This window comes from Salvia miltiorrhiza, chromosome 3 (genome assembly GCF_028751815.1).
Source record: "Salvia miltiorrhiza cultivar Shanhuang (shh) chromosome 3, IMPLAD_Smil_shh, whole genome shotgun sequence".
Lineage (NCBI taxonomy): Eukaryota > Viridiplantae > Streptophyta > Magnoliopsida > Lamiales > Lamiaceae > Salvia > Salvia miltiorrhiza.
Window position 1 is genome coordinate 62,172,585 of NC_080389.1, and position 20,714 is coordinate 62,193,298.

The 20,714-nt window shown below is 36.4% G+C and overlaps 3 protein-coding genes across 4 annotated transcripts in view; all 3 read left to right on the plus strand.

Annotated features, from left to right (window-relative positions):
- Window positions 1–20,714, plus strand: part of LOC131015234 (probable glycosyltransferase At3g07620) — a 1,181,237-nt gene that overhangs the window by 644,353 nt on the left and 516,170 nt on the right. The gene's annotated exons all lie outside the window — the stretch shown is intronic.
- LOC131015219 (LRR receptor-like serine/threonine-protein kinase FLS2) lies at window positions 2,151–6,684 on the plus strand. 2 transcript variants are annotated; one of them, XM_057943507.1, is made up of 5 exons: window positions 2,164–3,224; window positions 3,300–3,518; window positions 3,595–6,038; window positions 6,142–6,190; window positions 6,374–6,684. In XM_057943507.1, the coding sequence occupies exons 1-3, from the start codon at window positions 2,318–2,320 to the stop codon at window positions 5,670–5,672; spliced, it is 3,204 nt and encodes a 1,067-aa protein (XP_057799490.1). In that variant the 5' UTR covers window positions 2,164–2,317; the 3' UTR covers window positions 5,673–6,038; window positions 6,142–6,190; window positions 6,374–6,684. The 2 variants fall into 2 exon arrangements, with proteins under 2 accessions (XP_057799491.1, XP_057799490.1); XM_057943508.1 differs by having other exon boundaries at window positions 2,151–3,224; window positions 3,595–6,190.
- Window positions 14,078–17,799, plus strand: LOC131019132 (receptor kinase-like protein Xa21). Its single transcript, XM_057947818.1, has 4 exons — window positions 14,078–14,984; window positions 15,063–15,281; window positions 15,368–17,362; window positions 17,456–17,799. Exons 1-4 carry the CDS (start codon window positions 14,078–14,080, stop codon window positions 17,797–17,799), a joined length of 3,465 nt encoding a protein of 1,154 aa, XP_057803801.1.

Here is a 20,714-nt window from a genome sequence, read left to right on the forward strand (position 1 = left end):
CATTAACCAGAATACTTATGCACAAGAGTAGAAGTATATATAGTTTTCAAGTGTGGATATACTTTTTTACTGATTGCTGCTCAGTTTTAATTATCCTTTTGCAAGTGGGACTTTAATTTCTCAATCTACTTTTGCAAGTGGTGTTCGTATATCTCAGTCTCTTTAAGTGACTGGGGTCGACATTTGTATGGATCACTACGAGAGAGTAGGTATGGAAATAACATCTACCAAGGACTTCACCGGACCCCGCCGGACCTCAGAGCTGCGACTGAATCAGGTGGAGGAACGCCGGCGCGGCGGCTTCACCGAAGACAGATCGAAGGATTGAGATGAGGGGAAGGTGGCACGGTGGTCGACGGTCGGCCGAGAGAGAGAGTTAGGAGAGAGAGATAGAGAATTATACATACCCCGAGGAATTCTAGCAATAATACAAACTCAACAGATCTTGGTTATATCCCATTCTTGGAGGTCTTTCAACAGTTTTGTAATCCAATGTAATTGATCAGACACTTCATCATAGTAAGGTAATCAAATTTTACAGTGTATCTATTAAATACAGTATGCTTTGGCAAATGAGTTTTACAAAATCAAGCATGAATCAAATCTTCAGAAGCAAAAAGGCCTGCGAAATTTTGAGACCTCTATCACGAAATTTTGTATTCTGATATATCACAATGCTTTCAAATGTTCAAACGTATTCTGATATCATTGCTCTATGCAATTCACATTGCTTTCTCATACACAAAATTACCATCATTATTGGTTCTATCAATTTTTCTTATCTAGTGACGCAGTAGAAGCATAGAATAACATACACAATACTACTTGTTGAAAACTTTGGGACCTAGCAGTGGATTACGTCATGTCTCTAGCTACTCTTTATTCATGCCATCTCCATCAACTAGAGTGAGAGATGTTTAATTTTTTTGCCCATTTAATTTTTATTAATTGAACCAATGACTAGTTAATTTGGATTGTGATTTAATTAATTAAATTTCTCATTAATTATTTCTCTACAAGTGTTATTATATGCATATAATTGTTTGATTATATGTTTTAATTCATATACTAAAGTCCTACTAATTTATGGAAGAAAAATATTTTTAAGTTGATTTTATGCTCAAGTTGAGTTTTTAAGTAAAAGTCGAGCAAGGGCATTGTTGGAACCCTTAGCCAAGAAAATGAATTTCAAATTTTATTTCAATAGATCTACAATCACTCACTTCCTAGTTTTTCTCCTTATTCCACGGTAGCCCTGTGTCGGCGGCGGAGCCAGGAATTTAGTTGAGGGGGGGCTGAATTTGTACGGTTTTTTTTTGGGGGCGCATTTTGTATATTAATTTTAGACATTTTTTTATTAAAATACAAGCATAATAGTAATAATATCACACAACATTTTATAAATTATATAGTTTCAATACACTGCAAAAACAAATTTGGGGCATTCCGTACATTTTAGACATTTTTTATTAAAAGAAAAATGTAATAGTAATAATAACGAATAACATTTTCATAGATTATATAATTTTAAATAACAAAATTAACATTAAATTAAAGAGGCACTCTCCCGTGCACCTGGGTGTACCGTACAACTGATTTCCAAATGACACTACTTCAATATACAAATGACACTTTCAACATACAAATGACACTTGAAGTGTCATTTGGAAATGTTCACGTGTCATTTCCCGAATGAAGTAGTGTCATTCTGGAACCCGGGTGTACGGTACACCCGGGTGTACCCAAGATTTTGTGTAAATTAAATATATATGCGGGGATATAACAAGTAAATCAACTTTTATAAGACAAAGTTATTTTATAATAGGTATAAACATATATATATTTAAGAAAAAAAAATTCAAAATTTGGGTGTCTCCATGTGGCTCCGCCAGGCTGTGTGATATTGCCTTAAATCTAGTGGACCCATTAATTAATATAGTGGTAAGGAAAGATGTTTTTCAAGGTAATATGTAAGTTAATCAACTTCAAGTCTGCTACAGAAAGCCCCAACCATGAAGGATGCTTCTTATCTAAACTATATAGTTTTCAAGTGTGGATATATATACTTTTTTACTGATTCCTGCTCAGTTTAAATTATCCTTTTGCAAGTGGGACTTTAATTTCTCAATCTACTTTTGCAAGTGGTCTTCGTATATCTCAGTCTCATTAAGTGACTGGGGTCGACATTTGTATGGATCACTACGAGAGAGTAGGTATGGAAAACTCTCAAGTCAAGCAAGTCTTGTAATATTTGTGTATATATGATCGTTGCAGTTATTAGGGACTTATCATAATACATTAATCACAATTTGCAGCCATGGAGAAAAAGCTTTATTGCATTTTGCCTTATGCATTCCTAATTACCATAACCTTCCCAATGCTTTCTTCTGAATCCAAACAACCTCTGAGCCTTGCAACTGATCAAACTGCCCTTCTTTCACTCAAACATTCATCTCTTTTACTTGCAACTAATTGGACCAACTCCACCTCCGTCTGCACCTGGATTGGCGTCACTTGCAGCTTCCGCCACCACAGAGTAGCTGCCTTGAATCTCTCCAACATGGCTCTCTCCGCCACCATTCCACCGCAGCTCGGACACCTCTCCTTCCTCGTCTCCCTCGACCTCTCCAACAACCTTTTCCATGGAGATTTGCCACAAGAACTGTCTCTCCTTCGCCGTTTGAAGTTCATATCTTTCCGACTCAACAACTTCACCGGAGACATCCCTCCGATGTTGGGTCAGTTACCAAAACTAGAGTACTTGTCTTTACGCAACAACAGCTTCATAGGTTCCATCCCAAAATCTCTCTCAAACCTCACAAACCTACAATTTCTTGACTTAACTTCCAATTCTCTAAGTGGAGAAATTCCAAAAGAGTTGGGAAGACTTCAAAGTCTACAAACTCTGTATGTTCATATCAATCATTTGTCGGGTGCTATACCATCAGCCATATTCAACATCTCGACCCTTGTAGCTATAGCATTGGGAAACAATGAACTGAGTGGAAGTCTTCCAACAGACATGTGCAGTAATCTTCCATTTCTTGCTGGAATTTATCTTTCTCAAAATCAGCTGAGTGGTGCGATTCCCACAAATCTATCCCAATGTTCAGGGCTTGAGGTGTTGACCCTCTCTTACAACTCTTTTAGTGGGGAGATACCTTCAGAAATCGGCTACTTAACATCTCTTCAGATTCTATATCTTGGTGGTAACAATTTGAATGGTATGGTTGAAGTTCTTATCACATAAATTTGTGTAAATAAGATTTTATTAGTTTCATGACACTTTTTTTTGTCAGGAATACTACCACATGAGATTGGCCGTCTTCAGAGTCTGGTTGCTTTTGGTGCTGAACAGAATGAGCTTGGGGGCTCAATTGATTTCAATATTTTCATGAATATGTCTTCTCTGCAAACCTTATTACTATGGCGTAACAAATTCACGGGGAACCTTTCAAGGGATGTCGGGAATATTACTACGTTCACAATTTTACAACTCTCGGAAAACCATTTTACAGGTACGATAGAGTAATTTTCATGTAAATTGGTCTGTTTAGCTACAATCATGTGTTTTTGAAATCTTATGTTTTGCAGGGCTTATTCCCACTGAATTTGGCCAACTTTACCATTTGGAGACATTAAACCTACAGTTGAACAGCTTCACTGGTTCAATTCCACATGAGCTCTTTAACATTTCAACACTTCGAATTCTTTCACTTGTCGGCAATGCTCTGTCAGGGGTTCTTCCAACCCATTTATGCCATGGTTCTCCCTTTCTTGAACATCTTCTTCTTGGCGCAAATTCTATCACCGGGGCAATACCCAACTCCATCTCTAACTGTTCTCAACTCACAATTCTCTCACTTTTTCAAAACAAATTCAGTGGTTATATACCTACTCATCTCGGCAACCTAAGACTTCTTCAAAGACTTGAACTGAACAACAACAATCTTACCCAGGCACCATCTTCTTCCTTCATTACTTCATTGACAAATTGCAGGTCTCTAACTGATTTGTCAATTGATGATAATCCTCTAAACGGCGTCATTCCAGCTTCTGTCGGGAACTTATCTTCCTCGCTTTCAACATTCTATGTCGGCAATTGCAAGTTCAGTGGCAGCATTCCTGTTGAAATAGGCAATTTAAGCAATTTGATGACATTGGAGTTGTCAGCAAATGAGTTATCTGGTAATATTCCACTAACTATAAGCCATTTGCATGAACTTCAAGGATTAAATCTGTCTCATAACATGTTGGGAGGCTCAATACCACATCCTATATGTGATCTATTCAGCCTCGGTACTTTAGATATGAACCATAATCAATTTTCAGGCCCAATTCCTAAATGTCTGGGAAATGTCTCTTCTTTAAGAAATCTTTATCTAGAATCCAACATGTTGAATTCAAGCATACCTTCAAGCTTATGGGGTCTAAAAGATTTGAACTCTCTAGACTTGTCCTCAAATTCATTAAATGGATCACTTCCTCTAGAGATGAGTAACTTAGGAGCAGCGATCTATATAAATGTAGCAATGAATCTGTTGTCAGGGTCAATTCCTAGCACTATTGGGAAGTTGCAGAATTTGATTAATTTGTCATTGGCAAATAATAGACTAGAAGGTTCTATTCCTGTGTCTATGGGAAGCATGATCAGTTTGGCAAATCTCGACTTGTCGTACAACAACCTCTCTGGTTCAATTCCAAAGTCTTTAGAAGCACTTCAACACCTCGACTACTTTAATGTCTCTTTCAATAGTTTAAGTGGAGAAATTCCTAATGGAGGTTCTTTTAGAAACTTCACTATGGATTCTTTTAAGGGTAATGAGGCATTGTGTGGAATCCCCAAGTTCCATGTCCAAATTTGTTCTTCAATTTCTAATCACAGATCAAAGAGAAAGAAGGTGGAACGAGCTTCATTTATTATTTTCGGGGTTGTGGCTTTCATCTCAGTTGTTTCTTTGGCCTTTATAATTGTCAGAAACAAAAGGAAAGATAAGACGACTAGAGAAGTTGATGAGTTGATATTCATTGTGCCGGAAAGAATATCTTATTATGAATTGCTGCAAGCAACAGAAAGATTTGATGAAAGCAATTTACTTGCCACTGGGAGTTCTTGCTCTGTTTACAAAGGAATTCTTAACAATGGGAAGGATATCGTTGTCAAGGTGTTTAATATGCAGCTAGAAGGTATTTCAAGAATATTTGATGTTGAATGTAAGATACTAAGTAGCATTCGACACAGGAATCTGACAAGCATCATAAGCAGTTGCTCCAATGAAGATTTCAAGGCATTAGTACTTGAATATATGCCAAAGGGAAACCTTGAAAAATGGTTATATTCCCACAACTATTCCTTGAATATGATGGAAAGATTGAATATAATGATTGATGTTGCATCTGCTTTGGAGTATCTTCACCACGGTTATTCAATGCCCATTGTCCACAGCGACTTGAAGCCTAGTAATGTGTTGTTAGATGAAGACATGGTTGCCCATGTAAGCGACTTTGGGATAGCTAAGTTGTTATGCAATGGAGATAGCTTTGCGTTAACCAACACGCTAGCAACATTCGGTTACATCGCTCCAGGTGAAGTTTCTCTAAATATATTGATTGCACTTCACTTTCAATCAATGAATCAATTAATTATGTCTTCATTACTGCATACATCATGATTTTTGTTATTGCAGAGTATGGCTTGGAAGGGCTAGTTTCAACAAGGTGTGATGTGTATAGCTACGGGGTGATGTTGATTGAAACTTTTACGAGAAAAAGGCCTAGTGATGATATGTTTTGCGGAGATATGAACTTAAAGAGATGGGTAGAACTCTCACTTTCGGAGATCCCAGATGAAGTGATAGATGCCAACTTAGTCATGAATTTGGAGAAAGAAATGATTGACAAGAATATGCAGTGTGTATCATCCATACTTGAATTGGCTCTGAAATGCTCTGCGGACTCTCCCGGGGATAGAATCAACATGAAACAAGCACATGCAGAGTTGCAGAAAATCAAACATCTATTTTTCCAATGAGATTCAAGTAAGCTATTTCAATGTTCTATGTTACTTCTAAGATAATATTGTTCTATTACGATTTACTTATTTTCCCAATGATATTCGTGTTTCACATATCTTTCGTGAAGGGAACCAAGTTGCCGACATTATGGCAAATCCAAATACTCCGACTGGTTGGTGGAATCATGCTATTCCCTTGATTGAGCAAGTCGTTCAAAAGGATATTCATATCCCAAATTTCTATCGCAAAGTTAGCTAACGATGTCTTCTTCATTTGGTGGCTTTAATGAGGCATGTAGTGTTGAAGATTTTGAAGAGGCAGTAGATGCTAATTAGGGTGAGGCACTGGATAGTTGTGAGGTGGATGACATAGAGAACGGAAAATTTGGCCTGGTCCTTTTGTTGGTTTTTGCTATCATTGCTAATTCAGTTCTTCTTATTTCTACTTTTTGTTCTTGTTGTAATAGACGAGTACTCTTTTTCCTTTAATAGTGATTTTCCCATTAGATTTTCACCATAAAGGTTTTAATGATATTCGACCCTTAGTTAGTGTCTTTGTGCTTTCAGTGTTTGCTAGGTTTTCTTTTTCTTTTTTCTCCTTTTGTATAATTTCTATTTCAACAACTGATGCTCAATCTCTACATATTTTATGTTCTTTAGTTTACATATAATCTTCTTTGTCACAGCTTAAAAGGCGAAATCTTTCTGAACAACGCCTCTGCCCCACCATTCTCACCAACTAAAACAACCCCTCTCAAAAGAGCTCTGAAAATTTTGATATTCCGTTCGCAGCCGAACTCGATCAAGCTGGCCAGAAGCGCAAACCCGATCTTCACACGGCATAGAAGGTAGCAGCAATTGATTGTGATACTCATCGAGCACACATTCAATTCGACGTGCCATTGGCGCATTCCGTCGAACATGTGGAGGGCAACTCGGTATTTCCCCCCAACTTTACCCTGTAACTCAACAATTTGTTATGCGACTATATATTCAATCAAACAGATTCTTTTCCCCATCGAGATTACTAAAATATACATGATTGGATAACAATATTTTGGTGGGCATATGAACTAAAAGATTACTTATAATCATAAGGATGCTTCGTCATATTTTACTTTCTAGCTATTCCAGAGATGCCGTGCAGGTCATATGCTCACTTTGTTAAACGTGGGTTTTTAGTATTAATTTGGAGCTTCCATTGTTCGTGAGTTTTTCTTGTTTTTTTTTATTAAATGTTTTTTTTTTTTTTTGTGCCAATTCTGATGCCTATGCTATTGATATGCGATAGGTCTCACTTCTCACAATTAATGTTGGCCCAACAATTTTCCCTTGAAAATATGTTAGACTGAGTAACATAAATTTATATATTTATTTGCAGAGGACCATTTCCACCAAATCTTTTTAATAAAGGGGCCAAACTAAATGGGTGTCTGGCTAAGTTTATTTTTAAAAATTTATAAGTTCTTGGAGCTTATAAGATTCTTGAAGAGCTTATAATTTATAAATTGTCAAAATATTTGAGTAATTGAATTTACACAAAAACTTGGGTACAACTAGATGTACCGTACAATCGGGTTGCACCTGCACTCAGATCCTGACCCTCCTGACCCTAATCCGCATCATGATTCAAATCGTGTAAATCACACTATTCTGAGTGCGGGTGCAACCCGGTTATACCCAAGACCACCTCTTGAATTTATAAGTTAGTTAAAGAGATAAAAAATTGAAGAGAGATGAACTTGAGAGGGCGTATGATAAAAATAAAAAATTATAGTTAAAAAATATTTATAAAATAATTGTTATATATAAGATTATGAAAAAATAGGCTATGGTAGAAGAACTTATTTTAAATAGAATTTATAAATTGTTGGAGCTTATTTTTAGAGCTTATAAGTTGTTTAATAACTTATTTTGTCATTATGAAAAAATAGGTTAAGGTAGAGGAACTTATTTTTAAGAGAATTTATAAATTATTGGAACTTATTTTTAGAGCTTATAAATTGTTTAAAAATTTATTTTGTCAAATACATTTAAAAAGTTTACAAATTTCTAAATAACTTATGAATTATTTTAAAGAGCATAATAAGTTCAGCTAAACACCCCAAGTTGAATTTGTGCAATGTAATAAAGTCCCTCGAAGTTTGATGAGTCAATTTGTTAGTTTCACAAATGGGTTAAGGTGCAGATAGGCTCCTCAAGTGGAGGCCCTTAGAGCGTTTCAGTTCCCTTACTAACTGTGTGTGCAAATTGGCCCCCAAACTCAAAAAAACGGTGCAGATCGGCCACTCTGACTTAACACCGTTATGGGCCGTTAGTCAAGGGGGCGATCTGCACCGTTTTTTCGGAGTTCAAGGGCTAATCTGCACCTTTTAACTTTTTAATCAATTCATCTCTCTCGCTCAAAATTTGATCGTCGTTGTCGCTGATTCAAGCTCCGGCGAGGCCGGCGGAGGGCGCCGCCCCTTTCTTTCTCTCTTGGGCCCTAAACCTCGGAGCTCGCTCGACTGCACACGCTTAGCGTCAAGGACGAGCCCTAATTCTCCCATTCCGTCGGAAATCGCTGCCGCAATATCCGGTGAACCCGCCGCCTGGCTTTTCTCGATGAGGAGTCGCCTAGCTTTTCTCGATAAGGAGTCGCCTCTTTCTCTCAAATCCAGCGAAATCCGGTGATAAAGGCTGACGATGCCCGTCGCCATCTACACTATCGGCATGCTGTTGAAGAAGGACGCCTCCAAATCAGAGACCATGGCCAACATGATCTCGATCTCGATTGGGGTCACGATCACCGCCTACGACGAGGCGAAGTTCGATTCGTTGGGGGTGATTCTGCAATTGGGGGGCGGTGACGTTCGAGGGAGAATTCGAGTTTCCATTTAGATTATGTGATTTTCGGGAGCAATGACGCCGATTTGGAATTCCCGATTTGAGGCTTGGGAACTTGATTTCGTGATTTTCCTCATCTGACGGCGATTGACGCCGGAAAAGTTGGTCGGAGAAGATGAGATGTGATTTTTTTTAATGAACGGTGTGCAGATTAGCCCCCGAACTCCAAAAAGGGAAAATGTGTAGATTAGCCCCTGAACTCCAAAAAAACGGTGCAGATCGCCCCCTTTGACTAACGGCCCATAACGGTGTTAAGTCAGAGGGGGCGATCTGCACCATTTTTTTGAGTTCGAGGGCCAATCTGCACACACAGTTAGTAAGGGGACTGAAACGCTCTAAGGGCCTCCACTTGAGGGGCCTATCTGCACCTTAACCCTTCACAAATTTAAGAAAAGTTGTAACTCTCTCTAGGAGAATATATAAGTTTTAAGCCCCTCAAGCACGTGCCTATTAAACAATCTTATAAATTGAAAATTAAATCAAACTTGAATTTTTTCAATGTATCAAACTCGAATACTCTAATATGAAATTTGATATGATCCTACTTACACAGTTACACGCAATTCTATTGCATCCCTAATTACTATTTTTTTTTTCCTTTCTAAACAAATCTCAAGGAGTTCGAGGGTTTGTTAAAGTGGATCATTAACAAAAATATAAAGTATTATACACACCCCGAAAAAAAGTATTATGACACATGCAGTATTCTTATTGAGTTGGATTATAAATTGGGCACAGAAAAAGAAAGAGAAATGAATTTTTTTTTTGAATTAAGATTAAGTATGAAATTTAACTTGAATTAAGATGAAAAATTAAACTGTTAAAAATTTAATTGAAGAATCTAATCATAGTTGAAATTATTGCCATCGAAAATCAATTTGGGATTAAGGAATTTCAAAAGTGACATTAGCACTACCCCTATAAATTTACTTTTATTCCACTTACACCTATTTTAACAATTTTTTTAAAATCCGTGCGAAACCCCAAATAAAACTATTTTTCGTAGACAGAGGGAGTATAATCTAACGAAATAATAATAATAATAATAATAATAATAATAATAATAATAATAATAATAATAATAATAATAATAATAATAATAATAATAATAATTCCCGAACCCGAATAGAAGTAGTGGATCTCCTTGAGAGACGTCCCTAGATTATTAAGTGTTAGAAACAAAAATATTTTATGATTTTCAAAAACTTATTTTATACTTGTAATACCTCGATTTTGCCTCAACAAGATTTTTAGAGGAGTCATTGATTAAGTTGGTTCGCACCCCGGAGAAAAATTGTTTTAATTCCAATAAATGATTTGTTAAAGTTTTAAAGCAAATAACCAAACTTTGTACTTTGCATAATTTCAATAATATTATATGAGTGTGATTTAAAGTTTTCATATGAATATCACCTGAGTTTCAAATGATGGATCTTCAAGTCCATTTATTTTTGAAGTTGGGCTGAACCTAATTGATTGCTACTTTTAAAAGTATTTCGGCTAAATTCTTTTAAGCCCATTACATGTATTATTACGCATATTTATACAACTACTTTCAATCACTACATTCTATATTCTTCACGAGAAAATTCTGATCTCTTGTGTATATACAAGAGCACACCATATTGCACATAACATCTTTAAGTTTTTTTTTCTCTTTTAAGAATTTTCAAAATTTGACTTTTATGTTGGGCCCCTATCTATTTAATTTTGTTTGGGCTCTTATTTACTAAATGGGCTTCATTTCTTTTAAGATTGGGCCGATTTGTTTTAACATCTTTATTTGTTGGGTTTGCCCATTTAATTTATTAATTGAACCAATGACTGGTTAATTTGGATTCTGATTTAATTAATTAAATTTCTCATTAATTATTTCTGTCCAAGTGTTATTATATGCATATATTGTTTGATTATATGTTTTAATTTATATACTAAAGTCTTACCAATTTATGGAAGAAAAATATTTTTTAAGTTGATTTTATGCTCAAGTTTTATTTGGAACCCTTAGCAAAGAAAATCAATTTCAAATTTTATTTTGAAAATCCGAATGTTGCGAATCTAGTTAGAAAGTGATGACAAGTTATGAAGTGAGGTTGGGGAAGATGAATAATGTGAGGAAAAGGGGGAGAAAGGGGTTTAAGGGCTGAAAAACGCGACTCCGCTCTTTTCCCGCGGTCATGGCCCGCGCCCGTGGTGCTCAAACGTGGGCAAAACTCAGGGAACCCGCGGTCCCGCCCCGCGGCCGCGGGTGGTGACCGCGGTACACCCCTGGAATTGGGAACAGCTGACCCGCGGTCCCACCCCGCGGCCGCGGGTGGTGACCACGGGGTACTGGGCGTTTTGCACAGTCCGCTCGTTTTGCTCCGTTCTCCCTCGTCCGGACTCGGATTTGGTCGCCGTTTGCGCTCACGGATTCCTCTCGAGACGTACTTCAATCTCATATCTTCAAAATGCTCCAATTAATCCTTTATTTTTCCTGAAATTACTCCAAAACTACACCAAGATATCAAATCTTCATAAAACTAAATATTCGGGCACAAACAAGCATTCACAAGCAAAACATGAAGGGAAATGACAACAAAACATGTGGAATTGAGGTACGAAAACCATGTTTGTCATGAAGGCTAAGGCTGATTTTAGGACTACAACTTAATTAAGTTGAGAACTTATCTTGTAGGTCCTATAGAAGAAGATATTTAGGTTTCCGATCAAGCCCTATTAAATTGTTTGGATTGTCTCCAAATCAGGTGAGGCTTTATTTATGAAATGTATGTTTAAGCTAATAAGCTCGGTTTTATGAAAAGTTAAAGTTGATGGTTCATGCTTAAAATATTTTTGCTCTCTATTGATTATTGCTTCTTCAGTGCCGGTGTCTCTCCTGTTGAAGTTACCACAAATCTAAACCCGGGTGGTTCGGACGACGGCACTCCCACCTTCCTTCAACGCCTTCACAATCCATTTCTAGCGATGACTTGTCTTACCAACTGTGTCGAAAACAAGATCAAATTTCTAGAGCCCGGGCTCGACTGCTAGAGGATCATCCGTGGCGTTGGGGGCATGATGATCGGCAGACCTCACCGTCTGATGAGAGGCGGAGGCGTGCAGGAGGAGAAAGATGGTGCAGAGAAACAGGATTTTCGAGGCATGAAAACGACGAAAATGGTAAGTCTCTCCCTTCATTGTTTTGAATTCGTTTGTTATGAGTTTTGGAGCTGCATTGAATGAGGCTTTGTTGTAGATCTGATTGATTTTGAGTGAGTGAGTTTGCTGTTGAGAATAACTGAGGTGTAGCATGAATTTTGATTTTTCTGTTGCTAAATAGTTAGGGGAGTATATTAGTTCAAAACTTTAATAGATTTCTGCAGACTTTTAAAATCTGGATGTATTCGTTCAAGACTTTTAAAAGTCTATGAAAATCTGGGTGTATTTAAAAATCTACGGATTTTAACATTTGACTGATTTCCATGGATTTCATTCAAAAAATACACATGAACAAATCTGAGCTCGGACCACGAGAATTCAAATCTTGAGAGTTTCCAGCGCTCGCTGGGTACCAGCGGACGCGGCTGAAGAAGCCAGCGCCGGCTGGCACCTAGCGGCCGCTGATGGAGGAGCTACAACGATGGCCGTTGGACCCTAGCGGTCGCTGGGCTTCAGCGAGCGCTAGACCTCAAGCGCTCGCGTGAACCCAGCGCTCGCGGGCCTGCAGCGCTGGCGAGGTCTCCACGCCCGCTGGCTTTGTGGATTTCAACTCCGAGAAAATCACGATAAATTCTTGCTAATTCATTAAAAATCCGACCAAGAATTCATTCAAAATCATGAAGAATCCGTGAGAATTCTATAGACTTTTAAAATTCACGGACTTTTAAAATCTACATAAGTCTTGAACTAATACACCCCCTTAGTTTAGATGAGATTTTCATGCATTTTGTTTAGTGTATGTTAGTTAATATCCACATATATATATGTACTTAGATATTGAATTTTGTGTATAATGTATTTCATATGCTGTAATATATTTACAAAAATGTGTATATTTAATATTAAGAAAAGTGAATATTTTAGTATTTAGTCATTGTGTGCCTGGAAAACAACGTTCAGTTTGTAAATTTGCAGATGAGATCCTCTGTCCCACTATTTTGTGTGTACCACTATGTACCACTGTGTACCACTCTTAATTTATCTATTTTATAATTGTTTTTTATAAAAATAAAAAATATTATTATATTATGAACTCTAATTAATATTTATAACTAAAAATTGAAATTTTTAAAAAATTATATACCCTAACTTTGAATTAATGAATCCAAATAATCAATTATTAATTCAAATAAATATAAAAAATAATTATAAACCCTAATTGGATGAATGAACCCTTGTTAATTATATTTTTATAATATTAAAGCATAATAAATTAAAATTGAAGAAAATATAATTAAAAATTATAAATAAATTAAGAGTGGTACCTTATTCTTTCAAGTTTCAATAATTTGAATCCTCTTTTAATATTTTATTTTTATCTCTTCGACCAGTAATTGTCAACCTAATAGTAGTACCATTCCCATTTTCGTTTTGGATTTTTATTGTATTGATAATTAGTTAGTCGCATTGAATTAGTCATGATAATTTGTAAAGTATAAAATACTCTGATAATTTGTGCAAATCACATGATTTGCAGCCAATCGAAACTGTAATAATTTATTTATTAATGGTGCATTTTATAATTTTTGGTACTGGGATTGAATATACTGGCCTTGACGTATGAACTAATTTCACACAATACCCACCGCCTATTATATATTTATTTTATTTATGTTGTTGGCATACAAATTAAATTATTTAAGATACATATAATGTGTGCATTCAAATAACTTTACATATTTTAAAAAGTTATTGTATGAATGCATGCAAATTCAATGTCGTAAGTTTGAAATTCTGGCCATTGCAATCCATGTGTAATCCATGTGTAGTTGAATAAAATTATTCAAGAATTTGTCTCAACCTCAAGTCTTCCTTTTCGTCTCAGTCTCTATAAGTGATTGGACATCTAAGAAGGACTTGACTCAAACGGAAAAAACGTACAAAAAACAAAAAACACATCAAAACCCACACCCATTATTATGATGATGATTATTAGCGACTTCATTATCATAATACAATCACAATTAATTTGCAGCCATGGAGAAAAACCTTTATTGCATTTTGCCTTATGCATTCCTAATCACCATAACCTTCCCAATGCTTTCTTCTGAAGCCAAACAACCTCTGAGCCTTGCAACTGATCAAACTGCCCTTCTTTCACTCAAACATACATCTCTTTTACTTGCAACTAATTGGACCAACTCCACCTCCGTCTGCACCTGGATTGGCGTCACTTGCAGCTTCCGCCACCACAGAGTAGCTGCCTTGAATCTCTCCAACATGGCTCTCTCCGCCACCATTCCACCGCAGCTCGGACACCTCTCCTTCCTCGTCTCCCTCGACCTCACCAACAACCTTTTCCATGGAGATTTGCCTCAAGAGCTGTCTCTCCTTCGCCGTTTGAAGTTCATATCTTTCCGACTCAACAACTTCACCGGAGACATCCCTCCGATGTTGGGTCAGTTACCAAAATTAGAGTACTTGTCTTTACGCAACAACAGCTTCATAGGTTCCATCCCAAAATCGCTCTCAAACCTCACAAACCTACAATTGCTTGACTTATCTTACAATTCTCTAAGTGGAGAAATTCCAAAAGAGTTTGGGAGACTTCAAAGTCTACAAACTCTAGCTGTTCAATTCAATCGTCTCTCCGGTGCTATACCATCAGCCATATTCAACATATCGACCCTTGTAGCTATAGCATTGAGAGACAATGAATTGAGTGGAAGTCTTCCAATAGACATGTGCCGTAATCTTCCATTTCTTGTTCTCATTCGCCTTTCTAGAAATCGGCTGAGTGGCGCAATTCCCACAAATCTATCCCAATGTTCAGGGCTTGAGGAGTTGAGCCTCTCTTACAACTCTTTTAGAGGGGAGATACCTTCAGACATCGGCTACTTAACTTCTCTTCAGTTTTTAGCTCTTGGTGGTAACAATTTGAATGGTATTTATGGTTCAAATCTTATCACATAAATTTGTGTAAATGAGATTTTATTAGTTTCATGACACTTTTTTTTGCCAGGGATACTACCACATGAGATTGGCCATCTTCAGAGTCTGGTTACTTTTGCTGCTCAACGGAATGAGATTGCGGGCTCAATTGATTTCAGTATTTTCATGAATATGTCTTCTCTGCAAAACATATATCTATGGCGCAACAAATTCACGGGGAACCTTTCAAGGGATGTCGGGAATATTACCATGCTAACAAATTTATACCTCTACGAAAACCATTTTACAGGTACAACAGAGCAATTTTCATGTAAATTATCTGTTTCGCTACAATATGTGTTTTTAGCTACAGATTGGAAATCTCATGATTTGCAGGGCTTATTCCCACTGAATTTGGCCAACTTTACCATTTGGAGAGATTATCATTATCATTGAACAGCTTGAGTGGTTCGATTCCACATGAGCTCTTTAACATTTCAACTCTTCGGATTCTTGGACTTAACACCAATGCTCTGTCAGGGGTTCTTCCAACCCATTTATGCCATGCCTCTCCCTTTCTTGAACAACTTTATCTTGGCATTAATTCTATCACCGGAGCAATACCCAACTCCATCTCTAACTGTTCTCAACTCACAATTCTCACACTTGATGAAAACAAATTCAGTGGTTATATACCTACTCATCTCGGCAACCTAAGACTTCTTCAAAGACTTGAACTGTTCAGAAACAATCTTACCCAGGCACCATCTTCTTCCTTCATTACTTCATTGACAAATTGCAGGTGTCTAACTGATTTGGTATTTGATAATAATCCTCTAAATGGTGTCATTCCAGCTTCTGTCGGGAATTTATCTTCCTCGCTTTCAATATTCACCGCCAGCAACTCCAAATTCAGTGGCAGCATTCCTGTTGAAATAGGCAATCTAAGCAATATGATGGTATTAGATTTATCTGGGAATGAGTTATCTGGTAATATTCCACTAACTATAAGCCATTTGCATGAACTTCAAGGATTAGATCTTCAAGATAACATGTTGGGAGGCTCAATACCACATGCTATATGTGATCTATTCAGCCTCTACAGTTTATATTTTAGCGGGAATCAATTTTCAGGCCCAATTCCTAAATGTCTGGGAAATGTCTCTTCTTTAAGACATCTATATCTAGACTCCAACATTTTGAATTCAAGCATACCATCAAGCTTATGGGGCCTAAAAGATTTGATCAATCTAGACTTGTCCTCGAATTCATTAAATGGGTTCTTACCACAAGAGATAAGTAACTTAGGAGCAGCAATATATATAAACCTATCGATGAATCAGTTGTCAAAGTCTATTCCTAGCACTATTGGGAAGTTGCAGAATTTGGTTTATCTGTCTTTGGCATATACTAGACTAGAAGGTTCAATTCCTGTGTCTATGGGAAGCATGATCAGTTTGGTAAATCTCGACTTGTCGTACAACAACCTCTCTGGTCCAATTCCAAAGTCTTTAGAAGCACTTCAACACCTCGATTACTTTAATGTCTCTTTCAATAGTTTGAGTGGAGAAATTCCTAATGGAGGTTCTTTTAAAAACTTCACTATGGATTCTTTTAAGGGTAATGAGGCATTGTGTGGAATCCCCAAGTTCCGTGTCCAAATTTGCTCTTCAATTTCTAATCACAGATCAAAGAGAAAGAAGGTGGAACGAGCTTCATTTATTGCTTTCGGGGTTGTGGCTTTCATCTCAGTTGTTTCTTTGGCCTTTATAATTGTCAGAAACAAAAGGAAAGACAAGGCGACTAGCAGAGAAGTTGATGAGTTGATATCCATTGTGCTGGAAAGAATCTCTTATTATGAACTGCTGCAAGCAACGAAAAAATTCGATGAAAGCAATTTACTTGGCACTGGGAGTTCTTGCTCAGTTTATAAAGGAATTCTTAACAATGGGAAGGATATCGTTGTCAAGGTGTTTAATATGCAGTTAGAAGGTATTTCAAGGATATTCGATGTCGAATGTGAGATACTACGTAGCATTCGACACAGGAATCTAACAAGCGTCATAAGCAGTTGCTCCAATGAAGAGTTCAAGGCATTAGTACTTGAATATATGCCAAAGGGAAACCTTGAAACATGGTTATATTCCCACAACTATTGCTTGAATATGATGGAAAGATTGAATATAATGATTGATGTTGCATGTGCTTTGGAGTATCTTCACCACGGTTATTCAATGCCCATTGTCCACAGCGACTTGAAGCCTAGTAATGTGCTGTTAGATGAAGACATGGTTGCCCATGTAAGCGACTTTGGGATAGCAAAGTTGTTATGCGATGGAGATAGCTTTGTGTTAACCAACACGCTAGCAACATTGGGTTACATCGCTCCAGGTGAAGTTTCTCTAAATATTTTTATTGCACTTCACTTTCAATCAATTAACTGTGTCTTCCTTACTGCATACATGATGGTTTTTGTTGTTCCAGAGTATGGCTTGGAAGGGCTAGTTTCAACAAGGTGTGATGTGTATAGCTACGGGGTGATGTTGATTGAAACTTTTACAAGAAAAAGGCCTAGTGATGATATCTTTTGCGGAGATATGAGCTTAAAGAGATGGGTAGAACTATCACTTTTGGAGATCCCAGATGAAGTGATAGATGCCAACTTAGTCATGAATTTGGAGGAAGAAATGATTGACAAGAATATGCAGTGTGTATCATCCATACTTGAATTGGCTCTGAAATGCTCCGCGGACTCTCCTGGGGATAGAATCAACATGAAACAAGCACATGCAGAGGTGCAGAAAATCAAGCATCGATTTTCCCAATGAGATTCATGTAAGCTATTTCAAAATTCTATGTTATTTCTAAGATAATATTGTTCTATTACGATTTACTGATTTACCCAATGATATTCGTGTTTCACAAATCTTTCGTGAAGGGAACCAAGTTGCTGACATTTTGGCAAATCCAATTACTCCGATTGGTTGGTGGAATCATGCTATTCCCTTGATTGAGGAAGCCGTTCAAAAGGATATTCATATCCCAAATTTCTATCGCAAAGTTAGCTAATGATGTCTTCTTCATTTGGTGGCTTTGATGAGGCATGTAGTGTTGAAGATTTTGAAGAGGCAGTAGATGCTAGCTGGGGTGTGGCACTGGATAGTGGTGAGGTGGATGACATAATGAATGGAAAATTTGGCTTGGTCTTTTTGTTGGTTTTTGCTTTTATTGTTAATTCGTTCTTCTTGTTTCTGCTTTTTTTCTCATTGGAAAATTTTGATATCACGTTCGCAGCCGAACTTGATCAAGCTTCCCAGAAGCGCAAAATGTTGTTCTTTATTATTACTCTTATTTTTGTCTTTAATTAATAAAATGGAATGCCCCCAAAAAAAAAATTTCAAGCCCCGTCAAAGTTCAGCCTCCCAAACTAAATTCCTGACTCCGTCACTGGATATTCCTCTTTGTGGGGAATAGTTAGTGATGCTTAGTTGTTTATATTCTGGCCAACAGAACAATATTTGCAGTGACCAAAAGCTCACACTTTAATTGAGAAGGTATGCTATATCTGGAATAATTGTCTCTGTGTTTCTTCCTATGCTTTATCCAGTAGTATTCTATCTTTTCAAGAGCTTTTTTCTTGTGTTTTACTTTCTTGTTATTCCAGAGAGGCCGTGCAGGTCATTTTACTCTATATATATATACTCATGGTGAAGAATTCACTCACAATTACAGAAGAAAAATTGAAGAAGATGATCACTCAACCCCACGCTAGAATGAGCTATCTCTCTCTCTCTCTCAGATTTCACACTAACATACAACAATGATGAGATGATATCTAATCTCAGCCATAGAAGAATGAAGGGCTAAGATGAGACTTTTTACTTAAACACTCATTAACATTGTTCTTCGTCATTCTGCAGAAAGATATAAGCTGCATTTCTGTGCAGATATCATAATTTTCTTTTACATCCTCCAAAACTACTTTCAATCACTACATTCTATATTCTTCACGGTTCTAAAGAATTCATCTCCAACTTCTCTAGCAGAAATCTTCAACTATCTTCTCACTTTTCACAGAAGACTTCTTCGTCTGTACAGAAAACTCTGATCTCTTTGTGTATATATAAGAGCACACCATACTGCACATAACATGTTTAATTTTTTTTCGTTCTCTTTTAAGAATTTTCAAAATTTGACTTTTATGTTTGGCCCCTATCTATTTAATTTTCTTTGGGCTCTTATTTAATAAGTGGGCTGCATTATCTTTAAGATTGGGCCGATTTATTTTAACATCTTTATTTGTTGGGTTTGCCCATTTAATTTATTAATTGAACCAATGACTAGTTAATTTAGATTGTGATTTAATTAATTAAATTTCTCATTAATTATTTCTCTACAAGTGTTATTATATGCATATAATTTTTTGATTATATGTTTTAATTTATATACTAAAGTCTTACCAATTTATAAAAGAAAAATATTTTTAAGTTGATTTTATACTCAAGTTGAGTTTTTAAGTAAAAGTCGAGCAAGGACATTGTTGGAACCTGCCAAGAAAATGAATTTCAAATTTTATTTTGAAAATTCGGGTGTTGCGAATCCAGTTAGAATGTGATGACAAGTTATGAAGGCTAAGACTGATTTTAGGACTATGAGCTTATATTGAGAATTTATCTTGTAGTTAGGTCTTATAGAAGAAGATATTTAGGTTCCCGATCAAGCTCTATTAAATTGTTTGGATTGTCTCTGAATAAGATGAAGCTTCATTTACGAAATGTATGTTGAAGCTAATAAGCTCGGTTTTATGAAAAGTTAAAGTTGATGGTTCATGCTTAAAATGTTTTTGCTCTCTATTGATTATTGCTTCTTCAGTGTCTCTCCTGTTGAAATTACCACAAATCTAAACCCGGGTGGTTCGGCCGGCCCAGTTAGGACGACGGCATTCCCGCCTTCCTTCAACGCCTTCACGGCCTTATCGCCTTGCCCCGTTGTCATTTCCACATACATAAATCACTATTTTACTTTGAGGTAATCCATTTCTGGCGATGACTTATCTTACCAACTGTGTCGAAAACAAGATGGAATTAAAAAAAAAAAAAAAAAAAAACGGACGGCGTTAATTAGATGTTAGGGCAGAGGGGTTAATTGGAAGAAATTAAGTACTTCAGGGGTTTAGTTGACCCGACCTCGACCATCGGGTGCTAGACGTGATAAGGGCCTCTATGTTAGTGGTGGATTTGATATTTTACCCTTTATATTAACTTGTATACAAATGTATATCTTATGTTTATTAAAAGTAAATATTCCTATTATGATTTAAGATTTAGTGTTCGGGGTTTATGGTTTAGTGTTCAGGGTTTAGGGTTTAGAAAATATCTTATACTATAATACTTTATATCGAGCGAAGGTAAATATTTATATTATAAGAATATATTTGTGCTAACAAATGTATATTTTATACTTATTAAAAATAACTATTATCTAATAAAACGTAATTATTCAAGTATATTAAAAAAGGTAATATTTAAAAATTTAAATAAACATTGAAAAAAGCAAAATAAATAACAAAAAAAAAAATACTGAACATAAAAAAACAGATGATAAAAAGGAAAAATCGCTGAAAACATGGGAAAAAACGGTGAACAGAAAAAGCTTATATATCTATGTGATATATATATCTATAGCTATTGATACAATGTACGTTCTTTCTGCTAGTCCTATGAAACAACTAAAATTCCATCAC